The 15,560-nt window shown below is 35.5% G+C and overlaps 1 protein-coding gene across 5 annotated transcripts; it reads left to right on the top strand.

Moving 5' to 3' along the window:
• The first annotated feature begins 280 nt into the window (after positions 1–280).
• On the top strand, positions 281–13,600 carry LOC122317219 (CSC1-like protein RXW8). Of its 5 annotated transcripts, XM_043134187.1 has the most exons (12): positions 282–809; positions 1,638–1,999; positions 3,082–3,228; positions 3,562–3,625; positions 3,720–3,929; positions 5,301–5,486; positions 8,798–9,096; positions 9,804–10,080; positions 10,361–10,639; positions 12,469–12,702; positions 12,781–12,958; positions 13,049–13,600. In XM_043134187.1, exons 2-12 carry the CDS (start codon positions 1,719–1,721, stop codon positions 13,123–13,125), a joined length of 2,232 nt encoding a protein of 743 aa, XP_042990121.1. In that variant the 5' UTR covers positions 282–809; positions 1,638–1,718; the 3' UTR covers positions 13,126–13,600. The 5 variants fall into 5 exon arrangements, with proteins under 5 accessions (XP_042990122.1, XP_042990121.1, XP_042990123.1 ...); XM_043134189.1 differs by having other exon boundaries at positions 1,750–1,999; positions 12,781–13,600; XM_043134185.1 differs by having other exon boundaries at positions 12,781–13,600.
• Positions 13,601–15,560: the final 1,960 nt, after the last annotated feature.

Here is a 15,560-nt window from a genome sequence, read left to right as displayed (position 1 = left end):
TGGATGATGCTACACATCCAGCTTTTTGCACATTCATTAGTTTTTTCCAATAGACCTGTCTTTTCTTTTCTGGTCGTGGATAGGGATAGACAAGACAGACTGATGAAGGTGAGATATTTTTGAGGTTGTATTTTTTTTGGGCTTCCTATGGGTCGGATTCCTTACCTGGACCCGTTCAATTATCAGTAGGCCCAGTCTTATCTTTAGATAGCGTAGGCCCAATACTCACGTAAGAATTCAGGAACTCGAGCGCATCTTAATATGGTAAACTGGGATGTAGGGTGATATTATTTGGAAAATTCACCCCGCTGTGTGTGCGTCTCCCTCTCGCTGTCTCCTACAGGAAGGCGGTTGAGCGGTTAAATGACTTTCCGATTTGGACCGTTCTCCCGCTTTTTGCCATATGGCGGTTCCTAACTTCCTAGTTCCGCGATGCTTTTGGTTTCTCATTCAGTTACTAGCACAGGACGTGACGTTGTCACGAATTTTTGCGATTCTCCATAAAGACATTATTGCATGCCGTTGCGAAAGATCAGCGGCTTTTTTAGTTCCTTTTTTTTTTCCTTCTCTTTTCGAATCAATCTAGGTTTTTGGGTTTCCTTTCTTTCCCTTCCAATCAAACCCAATTCCTGTTTCTGTGAAGTCGACGCAAAGCGCCTCAATGGCGTACAAGTTTTGACTGGATTGGAGTTTTCGTTTCTTCGATTTATCTATGCTTCTTAGGAGACCGTTCGGTGCACCTCGAGTTTTTACTTTTCAGGAATCCGATCGCTCGGCATTACTCTCATAGCCGACGAGTTCTTCTGAGGGTACCCTATTTTCGTTTTATATCTTTAATTTATTGCGCTCTACCACTTTTTTGTATATCTGTGCACGTGCATCTGTGAGATTGTGTGATATTTATACAGTTGTTCTCAAAGTCTTATTTAAATTCTCCCTGGGTTTCTTTATGGTTAGTTTTACGGTTTTTGCTTGTATTCTACTTCGCTTTCATGATTCTTGGTTTTAAATATAGCAATGGGTTGAGTTTCTAACCTGCAATTCCAGGAAAAAAAAAAAAAAATTGCAATGTGCAGTTTTTCAATTTTAGACGATGAAATGATTAAATCATGATTCTGCAGAAAAATAATGCATAGAAAAGCCATCTTTTGAGTAGGTTAGCACCAAGGACGAAGTGTTGTACTTTGTTTTGCTCTAAATCCGATCAAATTTTAAAAATTTCTTTAGACATTTAGCATTATGCTGTATCTTGTGCAATAATGCCAGTGCGATTCTGATTGAGCTCGTTGACTTATTGCCATGGCTTGTAAAATTTGTCCTATTTTATTATTGGAATTACTGCCACATAAAATTACTTATACCATTTCCACGTGCCTGCATGTTCAAAATCATTGTAACATGCAATATATGGGTGGGCATCTTCCTCCCTAAATGCTTTCTATAGTTGCTAACTCTCTCTCTGTCTCTGGTGCTTCTGTAAATGTCAAGTTATCGCTACTATTTTTTTTAATTTTTACCTTGCAGTTAATTATTTTTTTAACGCCGTTGCTTGTGTTAGTTCCATACTCTACTTTCGTATGCGCTCGCTCATGTTTAAGGTAGAAGTGATGTTAATATCTTTGATTTTTTCCTGGCAGTTTATGGAAACAATCTGGAGATCCTATGTCTATCTTCTTGGATTCTAGTATGCTTGACACTAGCAAATATAGTAGGCGGAGATGAACATTTCCGCTCTTTTAACTTCTGCAGGAATCAATACAGGGGTGTGTTTGGTCCTTTTATCGTTATATTCCATATTGAGAAAACAACCAAGCAATGTAAGTGTGTACTTTGGACGACGGCTTGCTCCAGTGTGCTCAAGACGTAGTGATCCTTTCTGCTTCGAGAGGTTTGTTCCTTCCCCTAGTTGGATAGTGAAAGCATGGGAAACATCTGAAGAAGAGATATATGGCACTGGTGGCATGGATGCTGTGGTTTTTCTTAGGATAGTTGTTTTCAGGTGATTACTTACTCCTTAAAACTTGTTGACCGTAAAGCTGATAGATCCATGCCTGTGCCTTATAATATGCTGGTTACTAAAACAATGAAGATTATGCCAGTTTTTGATGGTGGATTTTTTGAAAAAGATAGCTATAGTTGGTTTTGTTTGATGGTTTGGCATGGATTATTGTTATCCTGTACTTTTCATCTCTCTTTTGTTGTGAAACTTTCTGAGTGAGATCATATTCTTGTACTTTTTGTGGACATGCCACCATTGTATCGATTTGTTTTTTTTAATTAATGTCTGTTAAGTTCTACGCTTCCCTTATTGATACTGCACAAGTGCTTAAGATGACGAAGCTGGGATCAAGAGCCTGTTTATCTTTGGTGCATATCTTCTTCTTCTTCTTTATTTGGAGAGGCAAACAGAAACTTTATAGGTAATAATTAGTAGGCATAGCCTAAGTACATGGGGCGTGTACAGGAGAAAACACTTAGTTAAGAAGTAGAAGTTGATACAAGTCAGGAAAGCTTAGTCCATTTGAAGCTATAGTTAGGGCTTAAAGGAAAAAAGTGTTGAAAAAGAGGCTCTTAAGTTCATCCAATTTCCTTTCTTCTTCATAAGGACAGACATTCTTTTCTTTCAAGTCTTCTTTCGGTTATAAATTAGGGAAGTGTAATCTAGCGTAGGCATTGTTAAATCACTGGGAATTCTAGCTGACTTAGCTTGTACATGTGATCCACATGGTTGAAACATATATCATAACACGTTTCTAATGACATGGTGTTTTAAATGTGTTTTTTTGTTTATTAACTCCTCTGTTTTGTTGATTAACCCCATTTTGTAGTTGCCCATTCTTTTATTCCAGTTGTCGTGGCAGTTTTTTCCTGTTATGCTCTTGGCACTCTTGTTTATTTTGTAACTATCTGCTCTTTCGTGTGCATATACGTTTTGCAGTTATGAAATATCTCTGAAATCGGTCTTTATTTTGATCCATGTTTCTATAGTTAACTTTCAGTCTCATTTTCATATATGTAGGAACAGTATTTTACTTGTGGTTTTTTCAAGTTTACTTACTGGTGCTAATTAATTTTCTACAGCATCAGAATCTTTTCCATTGCTGTCATCATTTGCTTTTTTCTTGTGCTTCCGGTGAATTATTATGGTCAAGAAATGCGTCACAAGAAAATTCCTTCAGAACCGCTGGAAGTCTTTACGATTGAGAATGTTAAAGAAGGTTCAAAGTGGTATGAGATATATTTTGTTGATGTGTCAAACCATTGTTAAATTAATGAAGTATCTGCTGTATTTATTTTCCTCAACAATTATTTAGATGCTTTCCTGAGGCATGTAGACTGCTTCAAAAACAATATTGGTTTGAGTAGAAGTCAACTCGAGCAGCTTAAAACCTTGCTGTTTTACTACTTACCGTTTCTCGATGGTCACATAGTAACCACTTTTTTTTTTTTGAGTCACATAGTAACTGCCTTTGATAGTTTGAGTTTTTTTTGGTAAAATACAGCTGTAAACTGGTTACTCTTTCTCTCTCTTTTTTTTTTCCTTCTTCTTTTTCTTTTCAGGCTTTGGGCTCATTGTCTCGCATTATACATCATAACCTGCTCCGCTTGTATTCTTCTTTACTTTGTAAGGGTTGCAGCCATCTGCATTCTACTTTGTGTAGCTGATTTTCTGTTTGAAGGTTATTTTTAACTTTTCTTTTGTTTCATATGAATTGTAGGAGTACAAGAGCATTACTAAGATGAGGCTAGAACGTATTACCAGATCTCCTCCAAATCCAAGTCATTTTACAGTTCTTATCCGTGCTATTCCCCGGTCTTCACAAGAAACATACAGTGATTCAGTGAAAAACTTTTTCACTAAGTATCATTCATCAAGCTACTTGTCACACCAAATGGTGTATCGGTGTGGTAGAGTTCAGAAGCTGATGGTGTGCATACATTTTAACTGAGGAATTTGTTATCTATATTCAGCCACTCTTTAAATCCCCTAATCTGTCTGTCATTTGAATTTCTCCTGGTTTATTAAATCTTCATTCTGGTTTACATGCTAACATCTGGAAATTGGAACCCCTACTTTTCTTTTCTTTTTTTCTGTACGGAGCATTCACTTATATTCGGCCTAGCATAGTTTTTAATGCTTTTTGGATGGGTTCCTTTTATATCCTTCTTGTGAGAAAATTTTTGCAAGTCTGGGGGAGTGCATTACCTCTTTTGTTAATAATCAAGCATGTCTTGTATCTTTTAGTATGAGAGCATCGACAGTTTCAGTTAATGTTTTGTTATGATTCATAATTGATTACCCATTCTCTACTTTAAGAATTTTTCTAGGTTTTACTCATCAAGGGGTAACTTTGTGGTCAAATGGAGAGCTCGAAATGAGTTGTAAACCAAGACATCTTGGGTTTGATTCCATACTAGAGTTCCCTTGGATTACTTGGTACATGGTTCTGGTGGGTGAGTTCATGTAGCAAGGCGTTTACTCCTTAGGAGTGAGTTCGAATAGCTCTGCCTTGTTGAGGTTTCACATCGTTAAAAAAAAAAAAAGCAATTTATATTATAAATCATTATCTTTTGTAACCTGATTAGGATTGTGATTTGGACTGTGACTTTCTTTTTTCTCCAAATGATTACTTGATGTTGCTTTGTGATTGAAGAGAATGGAAAATCCTTTGTTTTTTTTTAACAATTTTTGTCAGTTGATCATTTAATTTTATTCAGACAATTGAAAGCTGCATTCTTGCTATATATATATATATATTATCTTCCTTTATCTTGGTCTTTTAAGGCCATCTTCTTAAAATATCTTGATTGGCACATGTATCATCATTGCACAGGGATAATTGCAATTGACTTTGTTGTTCTGTTTGTCTGTTTAATGAACGCGGTTAATTCTGCAATTATCTTCTTGTCCTACCAGACCCCCCCATTCATATTTTATATGCTTCCATATGAGGACAAACTGATTGTGCTGCATTCTTTTTTGCTTTATGAAGTTCCACTTCGCTTTGGCCATTGGCATAAGTTTCATTATTCAATCTTAAGTTGACACTGAGTGCAGTCTTTGATCTTTATGCTTGCTGAGTATATTCAATACTCCATATGCTATGTGGCTCTTTACAGCTTTCTAACATTTGTATTTGGTGCTTTGTTTGAATTTCTCATCGTGGTAGTTGGAGAGGGGGCTTTGTTGCATTTTGCTGTTTTGAGTCAAGTTTGGTTGAGTTCATTCTTTGAGATAAAATCTTTCCGAGTCCATATAATCTCTAGCTGGATCTCTAAGATATGGTTAATGTTTGCAGAGCGATGCAGAGAAGATGTACATGATTTTTAAGGATGCTTCTTTTGAACAGAACTGCAAGCCAAGTTTAATGCAACGTGGTCTTTGTGGAGCACCTACAAGTTCTTTTACGATCATTTCGAGTGAGATGGATAATGTTAGGGGAAAATCTGGCTTCATTCATATGGATTTGGCTAAAATAGAAAAGGTCACAAACCTTGGCATGAATTTATTTAAATATATTTGATTTCTGGATTATTTAGTATTTATGCACATCCAACTGTGTAAGTTATGTTTGGATTCTTCTCCCTCTCTGTTTTCTTAGGCATTTAATCTCCAGTTTTGCACTGTGAACTGCTCTACCTACCTGTCCAGCTTTTTTTTGGATATGCCAGCCCTTTTGGTTAGGTCAGTTAGCAGATGGAATAGCAAATTTAATATGGGGGGAGGGTTCACTTATATCTGTACACATATTAGTAAGTAGGGTTCGTTTTTTTAGGTTGAATGCGTCAGTGGTTAGATGGGAAGGGGGGATGTTGCTGGGTGGGAATTATCTAGACATTATATATTTGTGGTTAAACCATTCGGTGTAGTTTTGAATGCTTTAGGTTGAAGGTTTTCTTTCTTAGAAGGAAATCTATCCTTCTGTCTCTCTTGTAAAATGTTGACTGCAACCACTATTTGATCCGCATGCTACAAAATGCGCGTTTCTTGGTCATTCTACAACACAAAAGGGATATTGTTGCTACATTCCTATTGTTCAATGCTGGTTCATGAATCCAAATGTCAAGCCTGTCGGCTCTACTTCATATTTCCCAATGTCCCATTTTTTGCTTTTAAGTTTGTTGTTTCGCCCATTCTGCTTCCAGTTTTATATCTGCCAAGTCCAGTTTCTAGTTATTAACTACAACACGTTCAACTGCTCCAACTAAAATCTATACCGATTGCCTTCAACCATCAATTTATATACCTCTACCATCATCCTTATCGTCATTGTATCCAGTGTTCTTATGTCCATTCAACTCATTGTGAATAGCGATTTGAAAAGGTAAATGTTCTTATAACATGCATCATCCTATCACCTAGTTTGTTTTGACTCATTCTTTGTCTCCTTCCCTTTCTTGCTTTATTTACATCTATCTTTTGGATGGAGGATGCCTTGCCAGGATCTGGTTGGAGGCAAACCATGGAGATAGAAATTGCGAACTTCAATCAAAATGGGACTCAGGAGCTTGTTCCAGTAGCATCTGGCAAACAAAGGCCCTGTTTGGTTTAGTGGTTTTTTATAATTTTTTCAAAATTTTTCACAAACATTTTTCGACTTTAAACCAAACATTTTTCAGAACATTTTCCAGTAACATCTGGCAAACAAAGTAAAAAACTCTTGAACTTTTACAAAAACCAATAAAAAAACAACCACCTTAAAATATTTTATTCAAACAAAAACTTCTACAAAAATCAATAAAAAACTACCTTAAAAATTACATTCAAACTACTTTTTAATTCTACCTATCCACTTTCACGAACCCAATATAAAATTAAGTTTAGTCCCAATGAGTATTGGAAGACTGAAGGCTCGTTTGGTTGCCAAGGTTGGACCCATATATATGGTATTTGATTATGATGGGGAATACTCTCCGGTTGAAAATATCTCTTCTATTTGTCTCCTGCTGCTAATCTTGATTGGCCTTTACTTCAATCAGATGTCAAAAAATTTTCCCTGCATGGTGATTTTATAAGGGAGTTTACATTGAGCAACCTCCAAAACTCTTTGAAGCGGTGTTGGAGTTTGATCTCTAGATATGTCAGGGAGATGTCAATAAATCATTTCCATACTGATGCAACCTATGCTCTTCGTATATGTAGGCGATATTGTTATCACCAGAGAGGATTCAGGAGCTATTGCTTAATTAAACAGTTTTTGCGGCAATTGTTTCACTCGAAGGATTTGGGTATTGAAGTGGCTAGATCTCGGATAGGTATTAACTTATTCAGAGAAAGTATGTGTTTCATCTATTAGAAGAGACGTCTTATGGGCACTTGTCTAGTTGATCTTTCTATTGATAGCATCAGAAATTACTAGAGGATGATAGTGAATTGTATGAAGATCCTGGTAGATATTGTGCTGGGTAGGAAAGTGGAATTGTCTTACTTTTGCCAGATGAGATATTTCATATGCTGAGAGTATCATTAATCAGTTTTTGGAAGCTCCTAGAACTTCAAATTTGGAAGCTGTTACCCATTCCATTTGGTCTCTAAAGAGAGCCCCTGGAATTAGGTTATCATATAAACGAAATGGAAATCTTAGAGCGGAAGGTTTTGTCGACGCCAATAGACAGTCTATTACAAGAGGATTGTACATTCTTAGTCAATAACCTGGTTACTTGGAAAAGTAGAAAACAAACAGTAGTGGTGTAGTTTAGTGCTGAAGCTGAATATGGGGCAATGGCTCTTGCTGCTAGTGAGTTGACATAGTTGCAACACGTTTTTCCAGGAAATTGGATTTTTTACTCCTATCTCATTGTTCTGATACATATTGCATCAAATCTAGTATTTCATGAAAGAACCAAGCATACTTATCGAAAAGATTGGTTATGGTTGAAGTATACTTATCGAAAAGATACTGGAGTATTATCTACGCCATTAGTTAGCTGACATGTTCACAAAGTCTTACATTGGTACTGAGTCTATTTGGATGATTTTCATTTTATGAAACAACCAAGCATATTGAGGTCGCTAGCATGTTCATTTGCTCTAAGCAAGGCATATGTGATATACGCTACAACTCGAGGGGAGTGTTAGAAGAGTTGCTAGGGATTGAAATAATATGTTGGTAAGGGAAATTTGTTACATGGTAGTTGGTCATTTTACTGTAATTGAAACCTATATATGTAATAGAGCTTGAGAGTGGTGATGTAGGGAAATTTCCTCTTCATTATCATGCACATCTTTTTACAATTAGATTACCTTGAGATTTGACCGGGGTTTACTTTGCAGGGGTGGGTTCGAACGGCCCTGCCTTGTTGGACAGGTTCCCCGACATTAAAAAAATAAAAAAATAAAAAAAGATTACATTAAGATGTAGTGTTATTTAATTTACCTAGGTTTGACATGCACACGTGCTTTGTACTGGTACTCTTCAAACTAGACATGTATGGTAGCTCTGTTTGCTTTCAATTCAATGCAGTTCAACAGTTGGTTAATTGCCACATATGGTATACCAGTACACATCACTGCAGACGTCTTGTATTTGTTTGAGTTGTTACCTAAACCTATAATTTCTTCTAAATAGAAGATAGTGGCTTATGGCAGTGGTGTGCATGATATTGTCTGCAAATATCATTTATCTCATTATAGCTTTTGGGTTTTTCAACCATTCTTCAGTAGTACTCTTTTTTTATTTTTTATTTTTTTTAATCTTGATTTGGTTACTATTAATTAATTACCTCTTACTTTTCAATTGCTTGTTAAATTTTAAAATTGTCACCAGCAGCCTAAAGCATTTTTTCGTCCAAACAGGAGTGTGCAGCTGCTTTTGTTTTTTTCAAAACTCGCTATGCTGCCACTGTTACTGCAGAGGTTCTTCAAGCTTCAAATCCGATGTTATGGGTGACAGACTTGGCTCCAGAACCTCATGATGTTTATTGGTCAAACCTTTGTATACCATATAGACAACTCTGGATCCGTAAGATAGGAACACTTATGGCTGCCATTGCCTTTGTGCTTGTGTTTCTTATTCCCATAACATTTGTACAAGGCTTAACTCAGCTAGATCAGCTACAGCAAACATTTCCATTTTTGAGAGGACTTTTAAAGAAGTAAGTAAATATTGTGATAGCTCAGAAAAAAGGATAAGCATCATGATGATGATAGATTTTGTTTTGTATTTATTAGTTTTAGAATTCACTTGATCTGGGTAACTTTGGCATGGTTGATATGTTGGTGTTTTGTGTTTATAAGAAGTGTTAGAGTGCACATTCTCTTCGTGAACTGGAGATTTGAGATTCCGAGGCTTTTCTTTTAAACAGGCAATTCTAATTTGTTGGGAGCTACACAGCATATGTCTATAGATTCACGATGGAATGCCTAAGCTCATAAAAAGAGTGTTTGTTAATTTTTAATGAACCACTATGACATAACCTAGTTTGTTTAGAATATAACAATGAACTATAATTTACTCTGGGCAACAAGCATAGTGAACTAAGTTGTATGTAGGTCTGGATGGCAACCTAACATTTTTAACATAATACGTTTTTATCTTTTGAATTCGTGCAATCTGTTCTATGCATAGAAAGGTTGCCTTTAAAACTCTTCAGATATTTGACGAAGTTATTAATCATTCGCCCCCTTGACCTCCTAGTCTGGTGCTAATAATTTTTCTCTTTGAATTGTTAACATTGTAGTTTTTGAGAGTAGCGATGTGCATGAAATAATTGAGATGGCATTGATTTAAAAGCTGGTAGATTTTATATTCACCCTGCAACACTCACATTTTCAAGTGAACTTATCCTTTGCCCTGGTGCAGGAAATATATGAACCAGCTGGTAACAGGTTACCTTCCAAGCGTGATTTTGATTTTAGCTTTGTATACAGTCCCACCAATCATGATGCTATTTTCAGCTGTTGAGGGTTCTATTTCTCGTAGTGGAAGGAAAAAGAGCGCGTGCTGCAAAGTCTTGTACTTCACCATCTGGAATGTATTTTTTGTTAATGTTTTTACGGGATCTGTTATCAGCCAACTGAATGTATTTTCTAGTGTAAAAGACATACCTGCACAACTTGCCAAAGCTGTGCCGAGACAGGTAGTGTTCTTCGATTTCAATGTTAATTTGTTATTTACCTTTATCTGATTGTGCTACTCCAGGCAGAATATTTCTTCCATGCAGTATTTTACATTGTCTAATGCTTTGAGTCTCTGGATTTGTCATTTGTTATGCAGTTTTTAGCAATATCAATTTTCAATTTGTGACTGTAGGCTTTAGAACTAAGAGTTTTATATGGGTAAATAAAGATTTTTCAGTATTTTATCTCTCTTCTGGCAAATGTAAAAGCCTTTTACATTGGGTTGTTAAATTGTTGCAGGCTAGATTCTTCACGACTTATGTTTTAACATCTGGGTGGGCCAGTCTGTCATGTGAGGTGGTGCAAGTTTTTGCTCTTTTCTGCAACCTGGTGAAAAGATTCATACTCAGAATCAAGGATGATTTTTCCCATTGCCCTTTATCTTTTCCATACCATACAGAAGTCCCACGACTCCTCCTGTTTGGATTTCTTGGCTTCACATGTTCCATCCTTACGCCCTTGATATTGCCCTTTTTGCTGATTTACTTTGCACTTGCTTACCTTGTGTATAAAAACCAGGTGAGTGCTTTGAATCCTCTGTTACCTTTAATAATAATATTAGTCTTTCTGTTTGTATATGCAGTTTGAATGTGGGTAGTTTTAGACAAGGCCTTTAATTTGTAATTTCATCATATATCTTGTCCATGCTACAGAACTGCTTCCATTCTCTATTGTAGTTACAGAATATGTTTGAATGCTCATTCATTATGGTCGTAAACTTATGTATATTTTTAATGTGTATATCTCCAACCAGATTTTGGTTTTACACCCTTGTCTCTTTTAGTACCTGATTTCTTCTGTCAAGGTGATCGCATGTTTATTACCAGAAACCAGTATATTCTTAGAGAGGAGAAAAAGGGGCCTTTTAAATATAGGTACGGTGTAAAATATCCGGTAGCGCCTGCTCAGTGAAAGTTGGGCCATAGTTATGGTTTAGAGAGAAGCCCTATGACGCAAAACAGCCTAGAGAATTTTCTGCATGGGGGTTGCCATCACATAGGAAAGGTGGTCGATAAGGTTATGGGAAGTGAAGTTGGCAGGATTATTTAATGTGCAGACTCTGTTGAATAGTGAACAGAGAGTTATTTGCACCGAGAACAGCCTGGAGCAATGATAATGGTGCAGTGATTAATTAAGGGAGGGAGAAAAATGGAAGACTGCAGAACCTAACAAAAAGAAAAGAAGAGATGGATCAACTTCCATCAATCTGTATCTGAGTTAGACCTACATTTATCATAAATCGTGATATAGAATAATGATGTGGAGTACTAAGACTAGCGCACTGGGTTAGATTCAATGCCTTTAAAAAATGGACATGCCTAATAAATCTACTAACCTAAATTTTCATGCCATGCAGAATTTGGGTTTAAGCTGTGAGCTTATTAACTTAAACCCCATCTTAAGAATAATTATATCGATTTATCATTTGAGGCATAAATGGAAAAGCATGGTTTAAATCCAAATGTTTTATGGTAGTTTAAGATATTTAGGACTTCTTTTTAACTAAAGTATCTCGTAGAGTGAAAAGTATCCAATTTAATTAAGTGGGGAATCACCAATTCATAAATAGTTTGTGATAAGGTGAAGTAGGGAGTGCATTCATAGTTAATGCCATTGTTTGCTTTGGTTAAAGTGATTCACTAAACTACAAGGGAACTTGAAGAGGAAGATGAGAATGGAAATATAATTTATTTTTATGCGCCTACACAGCAAGCATATATTGCTCGTGTGCATTCCCAAACACAGAATTTGGAAAACGTTCAATGTGAGATTGGTACTAAACTGGAACATGCTGTAGTTTTTAATGAGAAGAATTCTCCTTCATTCTGCATAATACCTGCCAAGGAAATAGGCTTCTCATTTTGTTATCCAGTTTTTTGATGCATCCGTGTGTGAAAACAGGATGAAATATTTTTTTGGGGGGTGATTCTTTGTAATTAATACCATTAAGGGCAATGCTTCTTAATATTCTTTTTTGTTTGGTAAGTGCATCTTAATATTCTGATAAAAGTCTTAGCTAAGCAATGGATCCAGAGCTTGTCGGATGTTTGTAAATGATGTTATATATTATATGGACTGGCAATGATAGGATGCAGGAGACTGTTTAATTTACTCTTAGGTCTCTCTACTCCAACCTGGAAGTATAATGTTTCATATGTTATTCTTTTTCTTATTTTTTACTTCATTTCCCTAGAGAAATTTTTCTGCTCCCATCAGTTGAAATGTTGTGTTTTACTCTCTCTCTCTCTCTCTCTCTCTCTCTCTCTCTCTCTCTCTCTCTCTCTCCATTTGACTAGAGAGGCATACCATTAAAGATGCATTTTAAAATTTTCAAGTATATCTTTCAGATTCTCAATGTGTATATTACAAAATATGAAAGTGGGGGACAGTTCTGGCCTATTGCCCACAACACTACAATTTTTTCATTGGTGTTATCACAAATAATTGCTCTTGGGGTCTTTGGAATCAAAGAATCATCGGTGGCTTCAGGTTTTACCATTCCACTGATTATCTGCACTCTTCTATTTAATGAGTACTGTAGGCAGCGGTTTCTCCCGACATTTAAGAACAATGCTGCAGAGGTAGCAATTCCAAATGGACTCTCTCTCTCACCAACGCACACACCTCTTTTCCAAGCTTGATTGTTGGATTGTTTACAGGTTCTTATTGAGATGGATCGCAAAGATGAGTTGTGTGGGAGGATGGAAGAGACTTATCGAGACTTACATACAGTTTATTGCCAGTTCACGGCAACTTCTCATGAATTGTGTAGATGTGGATGCTTGAATCATCGCGGAGATGTGAAGAGTATTCCAAATTGGGAGAAGTTGAACCCAGGTTTGATTTACCCAACGCTTGGGAGACTCCCACTACCTGGAATCAAATTAGAAGTAATTGGTTGGCTGTCTTTGTTTCTCTCTTTTTCAGGAAAGGATCGAAGCCAACTAAAAGGGTCATTGACTATTCATTGCAATTTGGATATAGAAGAAACCAGCAAGAAGTAAATCGAGCTCATTCTTTCGCCGAAAGAGATATATTCTTCTTGGTATGCCTTGCACAGGAAAGGTAGTGCTCGGACTCGGATTGCAGAATACATAGGTAAACAAGCGTAGAAATCAGTTCCTATAATCAACAAATTCTCTGTATGGATAAGGAAATGATTGAGGGAAAGTAACCTCGTCACACGGTTGTGATTTAGCAGACAAAGTAGTATCTTCTGTATACAAATTTATGCTCATTTTGAAAGAGTTGAGAGAATTTGAGCTGTTTATGCATGTTACACCTTCAGATTTTCTTTACCATTTACCAATCAAGCTTTCCGTGTGAATTTGTAAAATATTATTAGTTACTGGTGATCAGCCATTTGATGATCATATATCGTAGAGTCCTATTTGTAAGCTAGTGTAGAGAACATATCCTCTTACTGTATATACGGTAAGATTTAATTTATAAAATTTAAATTTTATTTTATAATTTAAATCATACGTGTTGCTATTGCTCAGTATATTTCGACACCATGCAGGCATCTTTAACTGCTACATAGAATAAAATAAAATAAAATAAAAAATAATTTTAAAATATATAAAATGTGTAGTATGGAATGATGAGTAGTACCTCTTATTTATTTATTTATTTATTTATTTATTTAATAAGAAGATTTTGGCACGGTACATAAAACGGCTTTAAATCGATTTGCTAATAATTTGGATCAACAAGAGCCTCTCTTCGTACTAGGCCCAATAAAGTATATTTCATATAAGAACTAGGACCCAGCCCAAAGCAGTTTTCAATCTTATGGCTCAAGTTTTACATTTGTAGTTAAATAGGCTCTGATATCATTTGTAATACTTTAATAAAAGGCTCAAATTATATAATCTATACTTTAAAAAGATTAGTCAATAATATAATTAGAATTCTATTAAAACTTTATAAAAAGTAAGAATTTATAAACCACCTACCCATATCCATATGATCCATATGGAGGTATCAATGCTTTTAGGCTGCAGCAATGCTTTTTCAAGAGGCCATTTGTTTCCGTTTCATTTAAAACAGGGAAAAAAAAAGTGTGAACGAACACTTTGGGCCGATCTGAGGCTGGTGTGAAACAGGGATAAGGCCCAGCCCAAACCCTAAAGCCCAATAATATAATACCAGTAGGGCCGGTTGCATCTAGATCTGCATACATAATAATGTTTTCTATTGACGAGTTTGAGATCACATAATAATCCTCTTCAATCTCTTAATATCACATAGGTAATATATAAAGATAACCCCTATGGCGGGTGATGCTGCATACGTATACTTGGTATAAAAAAAAATAAAATAAAATAAAATTGAAATACAACCAAACTACGTACAAAGTAGCCAAATCAATGAGACAAATAAACTATATATAAATTATATGTATATTACATTATTCCCAAGAAATGGAATTATCCCTTGTCTTATTCGTGACACAGAAAGCAAGCCCACCGACGGAATAATTTCCAATATATTATGCAGTCATGATCTTCTGCAGTCCATTCTTGGGATGGATTTACATGCGTCTTACGATTACAAGTTTGTATATATTAATAGGTATAAAAGCAGGGCAAAAACAAAAAGAATTTCTCGTGTAAGTGAGTGTTATTTAATATGATATTTAATATTAAATATCATAAAAGAAAATTAATGTTATTTAATATGATACATTATATTATAAAATTATTTGATTATAAAATAATCTTAATAAATCTTATAAAATTACATTAATTTATAAATTTTATTTTATTTAACTTTTTGTGTCAGTGATAATTAAGTAGGGATGGAGAATTTAAAACAACTGAAAAAGTTGGAAATTAATGAAGTCGTCGTTTGGCTATTGTACTCATGGCCAGCTAGGGCTGTTTTCCCTGCGGGCAGCGGCCCTAAGCCTCGATTACGGATGGTTTTTGGTGCATATTATCGCGTCACCCAAGTCGACGGATTAATATATTATATAGTGCCTTGCTCACCAATTAGTCAGATATAAATCTTTGGTTTTTTCTTGATAGCCTTTTGTGGTCTGCTTCTTCTTGGAGAGGGATATTCCCTACTTTACAGGGGCGAAAATTTGTCATAATGACCAGCGAGGAGGCCATGATCGAAGGTGCCTTTTTTATTTTATAATTATGTGTTCCCTAGCTAGCTAGCTTGCTTTTCATCCTCATTTTTATAGGCATTCACAGACTCAATTTTAACCTAATTTGAACCGTCTCCTTCATTTGCTGGAGCGTGTACGTCAGGTGCATCTAGCAAGCTCTTAATTTCAGATGAGATATAAAATTTTAATATGATTTTATCTTTTTTAAAATTTTATTCCTAAACAGAATTTAAGTACAAAATTAAATTAATTATTATAATTTTTTCAAACTTTCAAATAAAAAATAACAAATAATTTTAATTTTTTTAAATATCCAAA

Source organism: Carya illinoinensis, chromosome 7 (assembly GCF_018687715.1).
Source record: "Carya illinoinensis cultivar Pawnee chromosome 7, C.illinoinensisPawnee_v1, whole genome shotgun sequence".
NCBI lineage: Eukaryota > Viridiplantae > Streptophyta > Magnoliopsida > Fagales > Juglandaceae > Carya > Carya illinoinensis.
This window is presented reverse-complemented; position numbering and strand designations above follow the sequence as displayed.